This window comes from Adiantum capillus-veneris, chromosome 21 (genome assembly GCF_014529385.1).
Source record: "Adiantum capillus-veneris isolate H3 chromosome 21, ASM1452938v2, whole genome shotgun sequence".
NCBI lineage: Eukaryota > Viridiplantae > Streptophyta > Polypodiopsida > Polypodiales > Pteridaceae > Adiantum > Adiantum capillus-veneris.
This window is the reverse complement of record NC_140951.1, coordinates 97,053,059-97,070,910: the sequence shown is the minus strand read 5'-3', so window position 1 is coordinate 97,070,910 and position 17,852 is coordinate 97,053,059. Positions and strand designations below refer to the sequence as shown.

The 17,852-nt window shown below is 40.3% G+C and overlaps 1 protein-coding gene across 3 annotated transcripts in view; it reads left to right on the top strand.

The window, feature by feature from the left end:
* LOC147431400 (cytochrome P450 85A-like) overlaps positions 1-17,528 on the top strand; it is a 61,964-nt gene extending 44,436 nt beyond the window's left edge. Inside the window, exons 7-10 of one of the 3 annotated variants that reach the window (XM_086494017.1) lie at positions 16,384-16,490; positions 16,605-16,729; positions 16,981-17,107; positions 17,230-17,528. In XM_086494017.1, coding sequence (XP_086350143.1) covers positions 16,384-16,490; positions 16,605-16,729; positions 16,981-17,098 — 350 coding nt within the window. In that variant the 3' untranslated portion in view covers positions 17,099-17,107; positions 17,230-17,528. Of the gene's footprint in view, positions 1-16,383; positions 16,491-16,604; positions 16,730-16,980; positions 17,108-17,195 lie in introns of all 3 variants that reach the window. The other 2 variants (XM_086494016.1, XM_086494015.1) reach the window with 2 other exon arrangements.
* The last annotated feature ends 324 nt before the right edge of the window (positions 17,529-17,852 follow it).

The following is a 17,852-nucleotide window of genomic DNA, read 5'->3' as shown; positions in this document are numbered from 1 at the left end:
TACTGGCCTAGTGTTTAGTTGAGGCCTGTCCATTTCTCTGAACTCTTCTTGAAGCTTTGAGGTGTTCACTCCAAATTTTTCTAAGCATTTGCCAACTGTGGTCCACATGTTTGGTCGTAGCCTTAGGAGTTCGGCTAATGTGATTGTACATGCCACCGGGGTGGACAATAACTCAATCAACCCTTGTGAAACCATCACTCTGCTAGAAGAAAGTATTTGAGATGTGATTTCTCTCACCTCAGACTTGGCTTCATACTCTCCTAGGTAAGAGGGTAGAGTATTCAACGAGTCTGGTTGGCTGTGGCCGAACTAATTGATCCCTGGTCTCCTCCTTCTGAATGTATATCAAAGTTCATTTGTGGTCTTGCCTCAAATTCTTCAATAGGAGGTAAGATCTCATTTTTCTCTTTTCTCGTGCTGTTCATGTGGTAACTCACCCTGTTAGCTTCGTTGGCATCACGGATATGCTTCCACAGGTCATCTAGACCGTTACAATCCTTACCCATTTCTACCAATTTTTTAGGCTGGAACTCGTCACTTGCCTCATCTGTTGTATTTGGCACTAAGATGGGCTCTCCCCTAGACTCAGAGGCATTCGTGAGTCTCTCCTTTGTTTCTACTTGTTTCTCTAAAGCTGGTTTGATAGGGGTTGGAGCTGGTACTTCATGCCAACTTGCAGGTTTACCAAGCGGGTTTTCTATCAAAGATTGATCTGTTTCAATCATCTTTCTACACATTTCCAACCTCTGTTTTTCTATTTCCGCATATGGATAAGTTATCCATCTTTGCTTTTGGGTTTGGTTCTTTTTGAGTCTGGCTTTGTAAGCTTTTAGAAGTGCGTCTAACTGCTCATTTACCTTTTCTGCAACACAGATCCTCCTGACCTTGCACTTTTGGGTTTTGCCATTTCCTTGGTGCTATGGTTGCCGCAGTGTGTAAGCTTAGACTAGCTAGATCCTCTAACCGCTCTAATCTATCCTTTGTGTGTTTTAACTCCTCAGATAGAGCCGTTTTCTCTCGTTCTCTCCTGGCTTTCATACGCACCTTTCTAGCTTTCCAAGTGCTTCTCTGATTCTTCACTTCTAAACATGGGGCATCGGTTTTTGGCTCTTCAATTATGGGTTCATTCGTCATTCTTTGAGCTTGGGCTTGTGTCACTGCCTGAATAGGTATTATTGCCTCGTTTTCTGACCCTCCACTGGAAGGCACTGCTTCCAGTATGTTCAAGTTATTTTTTGCTCCTTTGCTCGGGTTCTTAGGGAAACCCAGAATCAAATGAGTAAGTCCACACTCGGTGCAATATGCGTTGACTCTAATGATTTCATCATGAAGACAGTCTCTTAGACAATGGTCTCCACCACAATTGTAGCACGGTCCCTTAGGCTGTTGAGGTGCTCCTTGAGCTCCTCTTTGTTGGTATGCATGTCTCTGCCCGCCCATGCCTCCGTTGGCTATGAACAACAATGTTCGCGCATCCAAGATATATCTTCCTTCTCCTGCTGCCTGTGCAGCTGTTGGTGGTCCTGCACTTCCTGTCATACTCCATGGTTATGGCGTTTAGGGTTCTTCTGGTGGATAATAGGCAGGATGTGTAGCATATCCATTGGGATCTCTATAATATGCATGCATAGGTACCAAAGCCTTCTCTTCTGGTTCGGTTACTGTTGGTGTGTCTCTTATGCCAACTGGTCATAATCCTGGTAGGGGTGGTTGCTGCCCCAACACTGGTTGTGGTCTTTCTATACCTACAGGTCCTGGTAGGTTTCCTGCTTGATACCTAGGCATCAGTGGAAGTGGAGGAGATGCTATCTGATCTTGGGGAGCATAAGGTCATTCTCTCACATACCCCTTGTTGTAATAACATTCCTCCATCCCATGGTTTGTCCATTTTTATTCAATATCACACCATTTTATGTGTTTAGCTTGTGGTTTGGCGTACAGGTTAATCTTTTTTAGCACTTCCTCTACAAGTTGCTCCTGGCTTACAGCTACTTCTCCTTTTGGTGCTGTCTTAGCGGATTTGCTTCCACTTTGTTGTGAGGATGAATCGTCATCAAGATCCTTGAATTCACCCTCTTTATAGACCGCACAATTGTCTACAAGGTAAAGAGCCTCCTTAGTTAACTCATTTAACGTCGTGCTCCTCTTCATATGTAAGTCCTTCTGGAGATCTGCATTCCTTAGTCCTTGGATAAATATAAGCATAAGTCTGGACTGAGTTGGCAGTTCTTCCACAGGACAGAACTTAACATATCTTTTTAGTTGTAGGGCTGCCTTTCGCACATATTTCTCGTCTTTTTGTTTGAATTTATGGATTTGTGAGACTGTCTTATGAGCTATTCCCCTTTGTAAGAACTCCTCAATAAACTTGTCAAACACTTCCTCCATAGACTCAAAGTCTCTATGCTCCACAGAGTCAAACCAATTAGCAGCATCATCCTCTAGGGTTAGTCCAAACCCTGCAAATTGGGTAGGGAAGTCTAACACCTCTTCAGCTCTAATTACACGCACAAAGTGTGCTACATGATCTCTAGGATCTCTGTTTCCTGTGTATTTCTTGTTTATCCATTTTTGCACTTGAGAAGGTCTAATTCTACGATGGTCTACAACTCTCATCATTGGATCTCCTCGTCCCAATCTATATATCTCCTCTGGCCTTCGGTAGTAGGCGTGTTCCTCTCCTAGTTGTGCTCCTAAGATGTAATTTTTGATGGTTCTTGCAAGAGATGGTTCATCTCTTCGAACTCGTTCTATGGGTGGTCTTCCAGGCTCTGTTGACCCTTGATTTTTTGGCTTACTCTCTCCTTGATACCGTGAATAGAGTGGTGGTTCTTGTAAATCCCTTAGCCCTTGTGCGGCTTGATAACCATCTTGATTTCGGTCCTGTTCTAATGTTGCACTCTGTCGAAGCCACGCCTGATGACTGAGTTGCTGGTTGGTTTTGGTTGTTGAATGTCTAATGTCGGGTAGAATGTGAGATCGCATCGTAATCTTCTGAAAAGGGATTTGTCGACTTGCTAGGGATGTAGGTGGCTCTTGGCACTTCATCGGGGGCATATGTTGATGCTTTTGGAAATGTTGCCTTTTCTACCTCCTCTGGGAGAATACGTTTGTATTCTCGTCCGTACCTATCAACGAAAACAATATCCTTCCCCATAGCAATTTCATAAGAGAATAAGTAAAGAACCTTTTCTTTGCTTAATTCGTTTGGGTAGGGTTCTTTGCATCGGAAGTAAGAGACTATTCCGTCGCTCTCATGCTTGTAAATCCCCACATTCTCATTATAGGTTGATACCCTAGTTGTTTTCTTATCATACATAAAAAGCGCTCAAGGTCGATCAATGTTTGGTGGCGGTTCTTGAGTTTCTGAAACCATTTTCCCTTTTGCCACGTTATCTCCATATCTGTTGTAATCCTCAGGGTTACTAACTATCAGATAGTGGTTTCCCTTTTCGTCTTGGAATCTATCTCCATCATCATAGACTCGAATTATCTCCAGTCTCTGAGCCGGTCTTTCTTCAATACAAATACACTTGCGTGCTCGATAGTCAGAATAAACTAGGGCTCCCCTCGAGTTTGTTCCTTCTAAGAAGATTAATATGAACTTGGGATCGTTCAAAGGATTTAGGGAGGTGTTTCCTCGTGGCATTGGTCCTTCATAGGTGAAACCTCTTGGCTATTGACTACCCATCATGAAGAAGGATTTATCGGATGAAGTATCATTATCACTACCCTGCTCAATAATCGGTGCTAGTGGATCTAGCCTTTCCTGAGTTACACTCTCCTCAGTGAACACTAATCTACCTTGATCACCTGCCACCTTTTGGTCTCTAAAAATGTATCTTCTTGATCTTAAATTCATCAAACTTAGCAATGCAACTTACACAAATCCAACCACTCATCTAGAAAAGGATCAGTTTCCATACAACTTCTTGCTTTGCCGCTGAATATACCTGTACACAAGCGTTTAATTTCGGCAATCGAAACAAATCATTTAACCGCTAGCGGTGATTTTAGTAATGATTGGTATAACTAGAGAGTTAACCTCAATCACTACTGTATTTATACACTTCTAATGTTCTGGATTAGGTCTGCTAGTTTGGAACTGTACTTTCCTCGGAGGTCGGTCAATTTATCTGAAAAGTCTTAATTCAATATTTGCTCCGTCAATAGGCCAAACAAGGTCCAAATTCACTTCTGAAAGAAGTTCTGGAACTCTTAAGTCAAATGGAACATCACTGTATAACCTCAATCAAATTTTCTCCTTACTAAGCCCTAGTAGACATCCTATGCGTAGGATGTCTCCTACTTTGTTTTGCTTGGATTTTTGCACTATGGATTCCCCTTGATGTGCTGAGTCCACAACTGTTTTTACTTTTTGATTTGGACACCTATAAGCTGGTCAATGGATCAGAAATCTGTTCCGATAGCCTGATGTTGGTCTGGAAAGTCAAATCAACTCCAATTTGGACCAAAACTGACTAGGAGGCTTGCCTTAGGCTATACAACACCTTGCTATGCCTACAATCAGTTTTTGGCTTGAATTTCATGCATTAGATATTCTACGCGTAGCATGTCTTGTTGCTCACAATGGCTTCAAATGCAAAGCATAGACTCCTCTTGAGGTGTTGATCACTTTGGTATGCTCAAATCTGAAATTGGAGTGCCAGATCACCCAAAACACATCCTACGCGTAGGATGTCTCTTTGGCCTGTTTGACCCTTGACTTGTGCCACAACTTACCCTTGATGTCAGCAACTCAGTGCTATGCTTAAATTTTGGTTTGGATTTCAAAAGACCCCAATTTTAGCTATTCTAGCTCTTTTCAGTCAAAAGTGCTAAAGTCTGCTTAGAACCCAATTTTCTCACCCAGATGAGATGAAAACTTCCTCTGTCACTCAATACATCATGTAGATCATGCTTATGCAGCCATCCTATGGTTTTGGTCTTAAAATAATGCCTTGGCACAATTTGGGTAGGATGTCTGGCAATTTCTGTCTATCTAGCCCTATCCTGTCAAGATATGGTCAAATTTCCACTTTCCAGGCGAAAATAGGGTAAAACCTACCTTCTGAACACACTGGTGAACTCAAAATTTCAAAATTCCCACCAGATCACCCTGTAGACATCCTATGCATATGATGTCTCTTGGCTTAAAATTTATTTTTTTCCTGATAGAAATGCTTCTGATGCTCTGTAGCTCTATCAGAAACACTCAGAGAAATTTTTGAACTTCACTTCAGCTTTCAAACACTCTTTTGCGTCTTTTACAATCTTGTGATGAACCTAACAACAAGTATGGCATGAATGAAGTGCTCTAGATCATAAATCATGATGTCCTACTTACCCTACTCCTACTCATCATGTGAAATGGTGATAATGGTGTTTTGGTTGCTTCCTGGCCTCTCCGGACTCTCAAGATCTCCTTTCACCGCTTCTACCTCTCAAACTCCTACTCATCAACTCAACTAAAACCTTAAACTATCTCAGTCTTCCTAAGTCTACGTAAGTTGAAGGATCTAGGCCAGACACATGCTCCCTAGACTCCCTCTAAGACCTAAAGAGTCCTCCACCCTCTGATCCTATCTAAATGTAAAATGAGACTCTGGCAAGCCAAAGAATCCCTATCCTCAAGGACTAGTCTCGATCACCTACCTAGGGTTTTTGTCCTTGGTAGCGGCGCTAATGTTGGACGGATACGCCTCGACGGACCTCAGCACAACGAGAACTCACCTAACAAGATTTGTCAGCTAAGAACGAACCTCGACCCGCAGGTGCGTGGAAGCAAGCATAGGGTGTCAATCTACACTCGACCGACTCTCGACTAATTCGTACAGAGGTCTCTACACAATGTCTAAGCTACAGCCTTCAAGAGTGCATAAGAAGAGATTTTTTACAACGCTTTCTAGAGCCAAATACCCATCAAACGGTCTTGAAACACCACAGAACTTGAAGGAGACCCTACTAACACCAATAGGTCGCTCTCCCTAAGGTCCATGAACCAAAATATCAACCCAAAACACCTAGTGCAAAATCACGTAGGATGTCTGGCCGAAATTTGCAGGTCATCATTTCCAAAAACTAAAGTGCCTAATGTGTAGCTCTACTCAATGCAAACGTGTGGATATGCTGAAATGCAAAAACGAATAATGTATGCTCACCAAATCACTAGATGAAGCTCGTAGGTCGAGCTCGCAAAACCGGACCGTACGTACGCAATGTAGGTACTGGCGCGTAGCTCTCGTCGAGGGCAACACGTTACACTTCTCCGCACTCGATTCCGACCACCGGTACGTGGGTAGCGTCAAGATGAAGCTCTCACTCTCTCTCGTACACAGTACGCTCACTCACAGACTTCACTTGTTTCAAATGACAAAAGGTTTTTTCCATTAAGGTCAAAAGTGGTATAAGTACCTTACAATCTGAAACCCTAATGTTCCAATTTAACCATCTACTCAATCTAAATGTCAAAACTGGGATACAATCTGAAAAATTTTGTAAGCCCCAATATTTACAAAGACGAAATGTCGGGTTTTCTCAATAAATGAATTATTACAAAAAATAATAATCTGCCGAGAAGTCATTTTCTGTAGGGTGTGTCTAGTTTATAACACTAGCAAAAAAGCTTGGATACAATATTCACCTCCATTATTGGATTTGAGGCATTTAACCTTGGTACCTAGTTCATTCTCTACAAAGTCTTTCCACCTTTGAAATATGGAAAAGACATCAGATTTTTTTTCTTCATGACATAAACCCATGTTTTTCCTTGCATCGTCTATGAATGTTACATACTACAATGAGCCATCATGGGATGGGATACTTGCAGGACCCCAAACATCAGATTGACCTAACTCAAGTTTCTTTTTCTTTCATTTCTTGATTTTTGAAATTTTACCCTGTTTTGTTTACCGTAAACACAATCTCCACTGAATTCTAAGTCCACTTCTTTCAAACCTGGTAGAAGATTGAAGGATTTTCATTCCTTTGGCACTCATATGCTAAGCCGGTAGTTCCACACCGCACTGTCGACTTCTGTAGCTATTGCACAAGTTGAAGATTATGTGCTAGTAGTACACAAGTAAAGTGTACCAACATTTTCTCCTTTGGTAACCACCAAAGATCCCGTTTGAGATCTTCCACCGTTTGTTTTTGAATGCAATGTTGTGACCTCCCAGTGGATTCACCATGGAAAACTTACCGCAGAACGTAAGTGCAGGGGAGGGTTTTTTTTTTACAAGTTATGTAAGCGTATAAGTTAGGGGTAGGCTCCCAATAATTTATCTCCTAAGCATAGAAATAAGGGAGGGGGTATCATATTTAGGGTGGCAGGGGGAACTGAGAAAAAGGAGAAAAGGAAAGGATTTTTTTGTGTTTGAAAATCATGGCTTCCAAAAAGAGTCTTCCCTCAAACTTGTGAGTCAATAGCTACCAAGATACATGCAAGAACCAACACTGCTTTGTAAGTATCAATTTCTTTTTTTGTTATTATAGTTCATTTGTTGAGGGATGAAAGCTATAAATAGTTTGCATAGATGCAAATTTACATGGAGAACCTAACACAACTTTATAACCGTGTTTTTTGAGTAATTTAGACGGGTCAAAATTGGACGAGTAGCTAGAGTGCACACTGAATGGGCACATAGTTTGAAAGTCAAACTAAAACACATTGAGGGTACATCTAGTTATGCCAACAAAAGTGGTTCCTTAGTACATTGTCAGTCACTATGCTACACGCTCTTTGACTAGTTTTACTCAGTTAGATCATGTGAGACCTAAATTCTATATGTAAGATAGGGGTATGATAGTTTTTTACATTGAATTTTGTATAAGCATAAAAGGGGGGTCATATCCCTAATATGAGTCATATATAGGGGTTTTATCAAAGTTTTCTGCTCGTAGGTGACGTCCCGTTTCGTATATAGAGTGAATCCCCCGGATGTGGCCTTCATCGTCCAATTGTCCTGTAAAGATCAATTTTTTGCGAAGAGAAGGAACATGCCTAATATCTTTAAGCTTCTATTCATTTCCATTAGTGGTTTTGACTCAAACTGTACCTTTACCGACAATTTCACAAGTTCATCATCTCCCAAGTATACATATCCAAAATTACCTTTGGTGTAATCTTGGAAATGCTACTTGTGTGATGTCGTATATCTACTATCCAAGAATTAGACACATTGTCTGATGAGAGAAGTAGAGCATCTTGCTCTACTTTACCTGCCACATTGGCCTACGATGTTGGCTTGTTGTCTTGAGACTTCGACTCCTTCTTCTTCTTAGACTAACAATCCTTCTTGAAGTGGCCCTTCTTGACGTATTCCAACATTCAAGACTGACTTTGTGCGTGACTTGCTTTGTTTTGAGCGATCACGACCCTTTTGGTTTTTGAACCTCTCATCAGGCCTTCCTCTTGTTTCAAATGACAATGCAACACTTGATGATTCACCTGTGCTTCTCCTTCACATTTCCTTGCTTAGAAGAATACCCACAACATCATCAAACTTTAGAGTATTTGTTTCAGAGATAGAGTTACTTACATCCATCACAAGGTTGTCCCAACAATCAAGTAGAGATGATAGTATAAGGAGAGCTTGCACTTCGTCGTCGTCGAAATTGATTTTCACTGATTAAAGTCGACATATGTTGGTGTTAAAGTTGTTTAGGTGTTTTGCAATGAACCATTCTTTGCCATGTTTAGATTGAACAAGCGCTCATAAGAAATACCTTTTTGGATGCCAATGGTTTCTCGTAGAGACCCGTCAAGTGACTTCATCAAGTCCTTCATGGTCTTCATCTTCGAAACATTGAAGGCCACCATCGACTCCAAGCTTAATCGGATGGTTAACAGCTCCTTTTGGTCAAGGATATTACATGTTTCATCTGACATTGTTGTGAGTTTCTTTGCAAGACCGCCGAGTGGAAAATGAAGGTCCTTCTGGTAGAGATAGCCTTCAATCTGCATCTTTCAATGATGGTATTTTTTGTTGTTGAACTTATCGATCTTGAGCTTACCTTCCTCCGCCATTACTCTCAATCAATTCAAGAAATCTTTTCCTTGAGATACTTTAGCTACGAGCAAACCTTGCTCTGATACCAGTTGTTAGGAAATAAAACGCAGCTAAATAGATAGTAGAGTAGCTTACTAAATGGAGAGAGACAAATTTTCACACACGAGAGATTATAGAGTAGAGAGAGAGAGAGAGAGAGAGAGAGAGAGAGAGAGAGAGAGAGAGAGAGAGAGAGAGAGAGAGAGAGAGAGAGAGAGATAGATTTTATTATCGAGAAATATGACCTATGGGACCAAAACATGTGATGTAGTATGTGTATGGCTGATGAGTGACTCTCGATGCTCCAAAATTGTAGTGATGAGAGTCGCAATGGAGAGCCCACACTTTGGCTGGGAGAGGAAAGTGTGTAGGTCTAAGTTATGGCTGAAAATGTGAGAGAAGCAAGTTCGGATGTGATCAAAAGCTGAGCACTCTAGTAGTGTGTGGTACTCAGACTCTCGAACTTGCAGTGAGCATAATGTGCACAATCGATTTGACTCTTCTCCATTGCCCCAACGCCCTATCTCGCATCGAAGGAAATGGGAGCTAAGCCGAATTGCTGTGATAGTGCGTATCGCGGACAAGGGAATAGGCTCAAGCATGTAAGTGTGAGTACGGTTTCCTCTCTCAGCAAAGAACATGGTTTTGTAGTTGGGGGCAATATAGGTGGTGTAATGTATGAAGCGTGACCCACCGGATTTCTCCCAAGCCGTAATACATTGGCATTGTAGAAAAGCTTCATTCACTTGAGAGTCAATTGAAGCATCATGTAGCAAGTGTAATGCATCCCATCTCCCAAACCACTTCTTTATGTCTTGCATCCATCCCGTGCTCAAGATCTTGCTTTTATGCGTCTTTTGAACTTTTTTGCTTGCTTCCCATGCAATTGTAGGAAGTCGATGTGAGGGGTTTTGACGCATCTTTATCATGTACTCCACAACCCTTTCCATGCCCATAACCTCAATTGGAAGAGATCCCGACTCAAGAAGTAGGAGCATATATGGTGTTTGTGTCTTAACTTGGAGAAAGTTTGTAAGAAAACGCTTTTGGACATTCTCAAACTCTTTCCAAGTAGACTTTGAGATGCTCCCGCCCCACACTTCAACTCCATAAAGAAGAACCGGTGTCACCAATGCATCAAAAAGATACTTCTTGAGAACCCAACACTTGATGTTTCCCGCATTACACATGTTCTCAAATGCATAATATGCTCTCTTTCCCGCTTCCAAACGACGCATAGCACATTCATGCCACTTGTGGTTGGATGGAACCTCAAGGCCAAGGTGCTTAAAGCTCTCAACAACTTCAAGTGTCTCGTTGTTGTACACAATGCATGGCTTCTCCTTATGGTTGGTTTTCACAAGCATAACCTTTGTTTTGGATTCATTTACAATCAACCCACTATGCAAGCAAAATTTCTCAAGGACAACCATAAGCTTTTGTGCATCTTCTAAAGTGTGTGCTAGAAGCACTACATCATCCGCATACAACAAAAGCATGATTACCGCATTGCAAATAGTGACCTCTTCAATGCCTTCTTCTTGCATAAAGTCAAGTACCATTTGTTCCAATTGATCGATGCATAGACCAAAGAGAGTTGGTGACAATGGACATCCTTGTTTAACCCCAATAGTGCTTACAAAAATTTCTGAAATTTCTCTTCCCATGCGCAATTGACAAATCACCTTCTCATAGATTCGAGAAACCGCAAGCATAAACTCACTTGGCACTTGGAGTTCTTCCATCCTTCTCCACAAATTGTTACGTGGAATCATATCAAACGCTTTCTTAAAGTCCACAAAACAACAATACAATCGCTTGCCTTTCAACCGACTTTCCTCCATGAGAACACGAAGAGTGACAAGATGATCAATGGTGCTATGGCATCGACAAAAACCCGCTTGTCCCTTTGCATGCTTGTCATTCTCTTCAGCCCAATCACTCAATTTCATCTCCATTATGCACCCAAACAACTTTGCCATAAGAGACCCAATCATTATAGTCCGGTAGTTGCTTACATTCTTTACATCCCCTCCTTTATGCAAAGGCTTAACCCAATTAGCACTCCAATCATAAGGCATACCATGTTGAAGTGCAAGGTTGAACATATCACACATCCACTCATGGGTAAAATCTCCCGTCCATTTGATCATCTCCGGCTTGATACCTTGAAGATCTCCCGCTTTGCGAGTGGCCAACTTTTCAAGCCCACCGCATACATCCTCAATAGTAAAAAAAGACGGCATACATGGGAGTGAACCATAAAATGACATTTTTTCAGTATTTTCTTGCTCATATAATTGCCTACAATGTGTGTACATATCCACTATACTCAAGTTACCAAAATTCTCAACCCGCTTGCCTCTCAAGCTTCTCCAAAATCTTCCACATGCATGTGCCTTTTCTTGGACTTGAAATTCTTGTTGCTTTACTTCCCATCTTCTTCTCTTCTTTTGAATCAATGCCTTGTATGTACGCAAATGACTTTGATAGTTGTCTTTGTCCATAGTTGCATCAAGCTTTATCAAGGACTTTCGAGCATCTTGACATTTTTTATCAAACCACCTTTTGCGTGATCTATCTTTGTTGATACCATGGAGATGCTTTATGGCAAAGCATTCTTCCGCACAAGAACAAATAGCTTTCTTGAAAGCTTCCCATTTAGTTTCCAATGGTGCATCACATTGAAGCTTTGTCATCCATAATTTTTGCTCAACCATTTCAATGTACATTGGTGCCCGTTTGAAATCCATACATAGTGATAACTTCTCTTTCCTTTGGCTAAGATTATCATGCTTAGTTGCTTCTCCACATGAAAGGTCAATACATAAGGTGCGATGGTCCGATTCCGGGGTCCTTTGACCAAACATAAAACTCTTTATGCGATACATGATGGCTTCAGAGAGTAGCATATAGTCAATCACACTATCCCCATTATGTCTTCTACATGTAAATCCATTGGTTCCACTCCACAAAGATACACCATTGGCAATGAGCATACCCGTGCTATTACACATGTGTAAAAGTAACTTTCCATAGTGATCTGGCTCTTTCTCATCCATTGAAGTACAATCATACAAGTGAACTTCCTCCAACTCCCTTGAAATGTATGGCATATCAAATTGTTGAGTATCATGTTGCAATGTTTTTGTGCGAGCATTCATATCCCCAAATACAATAACATCACCTTCATCTTTGAAATAAGCAATGTCCTCTTCCAAATCAGAAAATGGTTGATCTCTATCCATGCAAGCATAAAAGGGAGAATCATGATGAGGAATGTAGCAACCGGCTACAAAAATGGGTGCTCTTTTTGGTGTCATAATTTTCAGCCATACATAACGTTTGTACTTGTCATCTTTCACAATTGATACAAAATCTTCCAATCCTTTCTTAACCATACATGCTAACCCTCCTTGTACTCTTCGTTGCTTGAGATTCTTTGACCACATCAATGAATGTACATTGTAATCCTCCAAGCTGTTAATCCTTTGTGTATCATGCTCCCAAGTTTCAACAAGAAGTACAACATCGGCTTTGCTTGTTAGTTCATCAATGCCAACCCCCGCATTCCATGGGTATCCATTACAATTCCAAAAGCATATTTTCAATTGTAACTCGGTCTCATAGGTCACGCATCCCTATTTGCTTGAGAGACTTGCCTCCTCCTTGGGCACATTTTCTTCATGAGAGATCTCCTTGTTTTTATTATTCTTTTTCTCATATGCCTTGCGACGCATATTTTGTTGCTTAATAGTGCGATCTTCACATACAAAACATTTTGTATCCCTCAAATAGATCCAGCTATTATCAAGGATAATCTTTCGCTTGGTCTCATCCGGCATGGTGCATACAATTGGCCGTTCTCCCGAGGGAGGAGCTCCTTGCTTCCCCACTCTATGTGCTCCATAGACCATAACTCCGGACATGCCAAAGTGGGTTTTGAAGAAATCTTCAATAACAATGGCAAGAGAAGGAGGTGTCTCTAACTTCTCTTCGGGAATTCCATGAATAACAATGTTCTTGGAACGTCGCTCCCGTTCCTTCAACTCCTCCACATCCACATTCTCAACATTCTTTGTTTTAACCATAGCTTGCATGAGTGAGGAATTAGAAACCACATTGCTACCACATACATCAGCCCAAGACTTGTTTGTGCATACATTTTTCATGTTGCATACATCCCGGCTCATAGTGTCAAATTTCTCCTCTTTCAATACATGGTCATGCTCTACTTTGCTCATCCGCTCCTTCAAAGCATTCAAGTCCACAAGAGAGCGTTTACATTCCTTGACTTCCTCTTCAAGTTGCATCAAACGTGTTGTTTGCATCTCAAGTGTCCTCTTGAGATTCTCATTTTCAACCAAAAGTACCCTTAGTGTGCCATTCTCCATTGCAAGTGCTCGTAAGTCTTCGCCTTGTTTGTTTACGGTCTCTTGCAATGATACCAAGTACGCCATGATCATGGTTTCCGATGTCGTTGGTTGGGTGGTTGTGTTGCTATTTCCATACTTAGGAGATTTTGGATCATTTTCCACAATGGTTGTGGACCTTGTTGAAGAAGAAGAACCCTTGCGAGTGCCGGAAGACATTGTATGTAAAATAGGAGATGAGAATCAATTTTGTTGAACCTGTTCACTTCGGAAATGCTGCTACAGAAACGCCTTCCATAACTATGAAAATTTCTGTCTTTACATCAATGCGTAGAGGACTTCGTGCTCTTCGATTGAGGCTATAGATCACCCAAATCGGAGTTCGGATGAAGAAGTTATGATCAAAAGAGTGGACTACTGTCTACTAGGTCAAAAAACGGCTGCACTAAGAGAGAGAGAGAGAGAGAGAGAGAGAGAGAGAGAGAGAGAGAGAGAGAACATATGATATACATGGTTCACCCAATGCGGCCTACATCCACGAGAAAGTAGCCACTCAACGGCTTTAGTACTTCAAACAAGAAGTAGATTACTTTTGATACCAATTGTTAGGAAATAGGATGTAGCTAAATAGATAGTAGAGTAGCTTACTTAATGGAGAGAGACAAATTTTCACACAAGAGAGATTTTACAGTAGAGAGAGAGAGAGAGAGAGAGAGAGAGAGAGAGAGAGAGAGAGAGAGAGAGAGAGAGAGAGCACAATATACGTGGTTCACCCAATGTGGCCTACATCCATGAGAAAGCAGCCACTTAATGGCTTTAGTACTTCAAACAAGGAGTAGGTTACAAAGGGATTGTACCCTTTTGGAGCTCCCTTCTTGCTTCACTCTCACCACCTCACATACACCTTGTTGCATTAGCTTCACTCTCCAAAATGTGTGTAGAAAAGGCCTCATTTTATAGGCCAAAAGAGCTACCCTCTCTCATGAGAGACAGCCGTATGTAGCCACCCTTGTGTAGATAAGTCCGAGTTGAGTTCTCCCATGTGCCCATGTATGACCGCCCTTGAGAAGACAAGTCCAATTTGAAATTGGCCACCGGCCATTGAATTCGGCCGCTGGCCATTGACTTCTGACCACCGGACAACCGATTGACTATTTCTATTTGCTTGAGACTGGCAGTGAAAATTTTGGTTTTCGGTGAGTGATTTTTCTTCACGCATGATGGCTTCTCCTCATACAGGGGCCTTATAAATGTGCATTTCTAACATAGAAAATTACAAGGGGTAAATCAGGCTCCATACTTAACAAACTACTAATCAGTGAGTTGGAAAGATAGGGGCCATCAATATTGATATTTATAACATGCCAATGAACTCCAATTCTAGTACCATGAGTAATGAGCCTTTTATCCGCTTCCTCATGCCAGTCATAAATGTAATTTATCTAGGGGATCAATGATTTGGGCTTGATCTCTCAATACTTCTACTGATCAAGATTAACCTCTCATATGATCTCTCATCCTCCAAGCATCACTCAAAATTGTTGTACAACTTCTATTCTCCTAAGTTCTTGGCAAAGATATCTACAATATGTTCACTGATTCTTATGTATTGAAGGTTAATGTCGCTAGCCAAGGCCCGATTTCTAAAGAAGCGGTAGTCAACCTCAATGTGTTCCATTCTCATGTGAAACACTAGGTCTCATGCACATTGTATGTTGTTGATTTTTTAATAATTAGTGGAAAATTTCCTCTAATACTGTAAGCCCAACTCTCCAAGTAGCATCTACAAGCATGCTACCTCACATATCATGCATGTAGCACCACTTTTGATCGATAAAGAAGCTATAGCTTTATTTTTGCTCATCCATGTGATGATAACACTCCCAATTGAGAGCACAAAACATGACTAGATTGCCAATTAAATAGATCACACTCCATTTTGCATGTTTATAAACATAAATATTTAACTCTAGAGTCTATACTAGCCTCATAAGAGAGTGCAAAATCCAAGGTAGAACTCACATGAAACAAAGTGTATCGTATTACCTCCAAAAGTGGCTTCTTGGGAAGCCCCATAAAGTGACCGTTCAGTCCAAACTCATCTTTGATTGTGACATTATTGGGTAGATCAAGATACCAACAATATTGATGTACATGGTGTCATTCTCAAGCACTTCACCTTCTTTACACTTTGATCCAAGGGAATAACAATAGGCTTAGAATCAATCACAAAACTTTGACAACATATCTAACACAATTGCATCCATGATAAACATTTTCCCTCTTCTATGCATATAATTTCAATGCTCAAAAATTATTGCGGATCCATCTGAGCATTAATGTCTAATTTTTTCTTCAAGATGGTATTTATCTAATTCACTTTAGAATCATGATTAGATAGCACTAACCTCATACAATACCTACTTGATTCTCTTATGCATACGCTAAGTAATCCACATTTTGCATACAAGGACCTATTGTAACCAAACATGTTGTGAGCTTTTCACACCAAGCTCTTGATGTTTGCTTCATTCCACAACAATTTTCTTTAGTTCACAGAGAATTGGGGTGGCTCACATCCTCATATCCCTTTGGTTGCTACATATATACCTCTACTTGATGCAAAATCCAGCCTTTTAATGTATTCAATTTAATGTATTCAATGAAATATTTAATTTTCTTTTTGTTTAAAACTATAGACATCTTAGCCACAAGACTAAATGTCTCCTCATAATCAATCAAATAAATTTGTGCATAGCCTATTGTTACTAATGTTCAGCTAATGTGCATTTGTCACCTTCTCTATGTAACAAGATATACATCATGTTTGTACCGTAGGGATGTTGAAGGTAAACAAAAATCAAAATTTGTATACATAGAAAGGCATAGGTTGTTTCTCATCACATGATTATGGGAGATTGTCATTACTATGCTAATTCAACTCACAATAACTTGTGCAGATATAATAATCCCCAAAGGTTGGCTACTTGTACTAAATTTCTCGATGGTGCATTTTAATTCAAATTACTACCCTGACCCCCTTCAATTTGATCCTTGGCGTTGGATGGTAATTACTTTTAAGAATTCAATTACAACTACTATTTTGTAGAATCTTTAGTCTCGTTAGATTATTAGAAAATTATGAAGAGAATATGTCTCTCTTTTTTTGGATGACCACTAGGATTCTGAAAGGAATAGCCCGGACTTCTTGATAGCATTTGGCTCAGGCTCGCGAAGGTGCCCAGGCTCAACATTGACAATATTTGAGGCATCCGTGTTCCTTCACTATCTTGTCACTCTCTACAAGTAAGTATTTTTGGTGTAAGATTTCAAAAGAGGTGCAATGATTCCAATTTTGGAGGTTATGGATACTCAGACATATCATAGTTTACTTAAATAGCTCTAAAATCACAACAATGTAGCATCAACAGATAATTTATAGATAGTATAGGTTTGGTTCTTTCATAGATATTAACTAGAGTTGTATCTTACTAATTGGAGAATTAGAGAACATGCCATGCTGCCATGCTTTAAATTATAGGGCTCACATGTTGTAGGTGGAAACGAGTACATGTTACAGACAAGATGTGTGACACCGTGGATTGCTTGAGCCAACCTATTATGCGGAATGGCTTATTTATCAGAGTGGAAGCTTATGATTCCAACACTCATTAGCTAGTTTTCGTAAGTCCATTGATTCATTATAGAAAAAGAGTCATTGCATGAATTCAATTCTAGTTTCTGATTAATTTTGTGACCTATCAATTTTCAGGGAATATGACACATCTTTTTTTTTCTTTAGCTAGATTTGTACATATTGCCTGTACAAACATCAAATTCCTTCAACGATTATTTTTGGTAAGTTTTCAAAATAAGAAGTTCTCTCATGGCTATGGACTCCTCACTCCTCCTCTTCCCTAAGTATCCATTTGAATGTACTGAAATAACACCCCTAAAGCAAAAGTTGTACTATATGTTTTTCTTGGATACGAGTGAGACTTCCATCACCTCCGATAACAATGTTACCTACGAAAACAAAATAAATGAGACTTATTCAAAGTCATCCAATTATGTGTATTTCAATTTTGAATCACCTTTTTAGACCCCCTTTTTCTTGTAACCCTTTTGTCTACACAACCTTCTAGTGATTGTGTTTGTGAAAAGACTCTCATCCGTATGTCCCTCAAAGGTCTTAGAAGAGCATCATTTTTTCCCCCTTTTTGGCAATTTTCACATTATGAGAGAAGAGAACCTACCATACGGCTCTAGAAAGAAGAGCATCTAATGCTAGGTCCTCCCCTAATACCATGGTTTTTAAGTGGGATTCCCCACAAGTAACTACATATATATATATATATATATATATATATATATATATATATTGGCCATACTTGCAATTTTGAGTGGATGTAATGACTTCACTATAAAG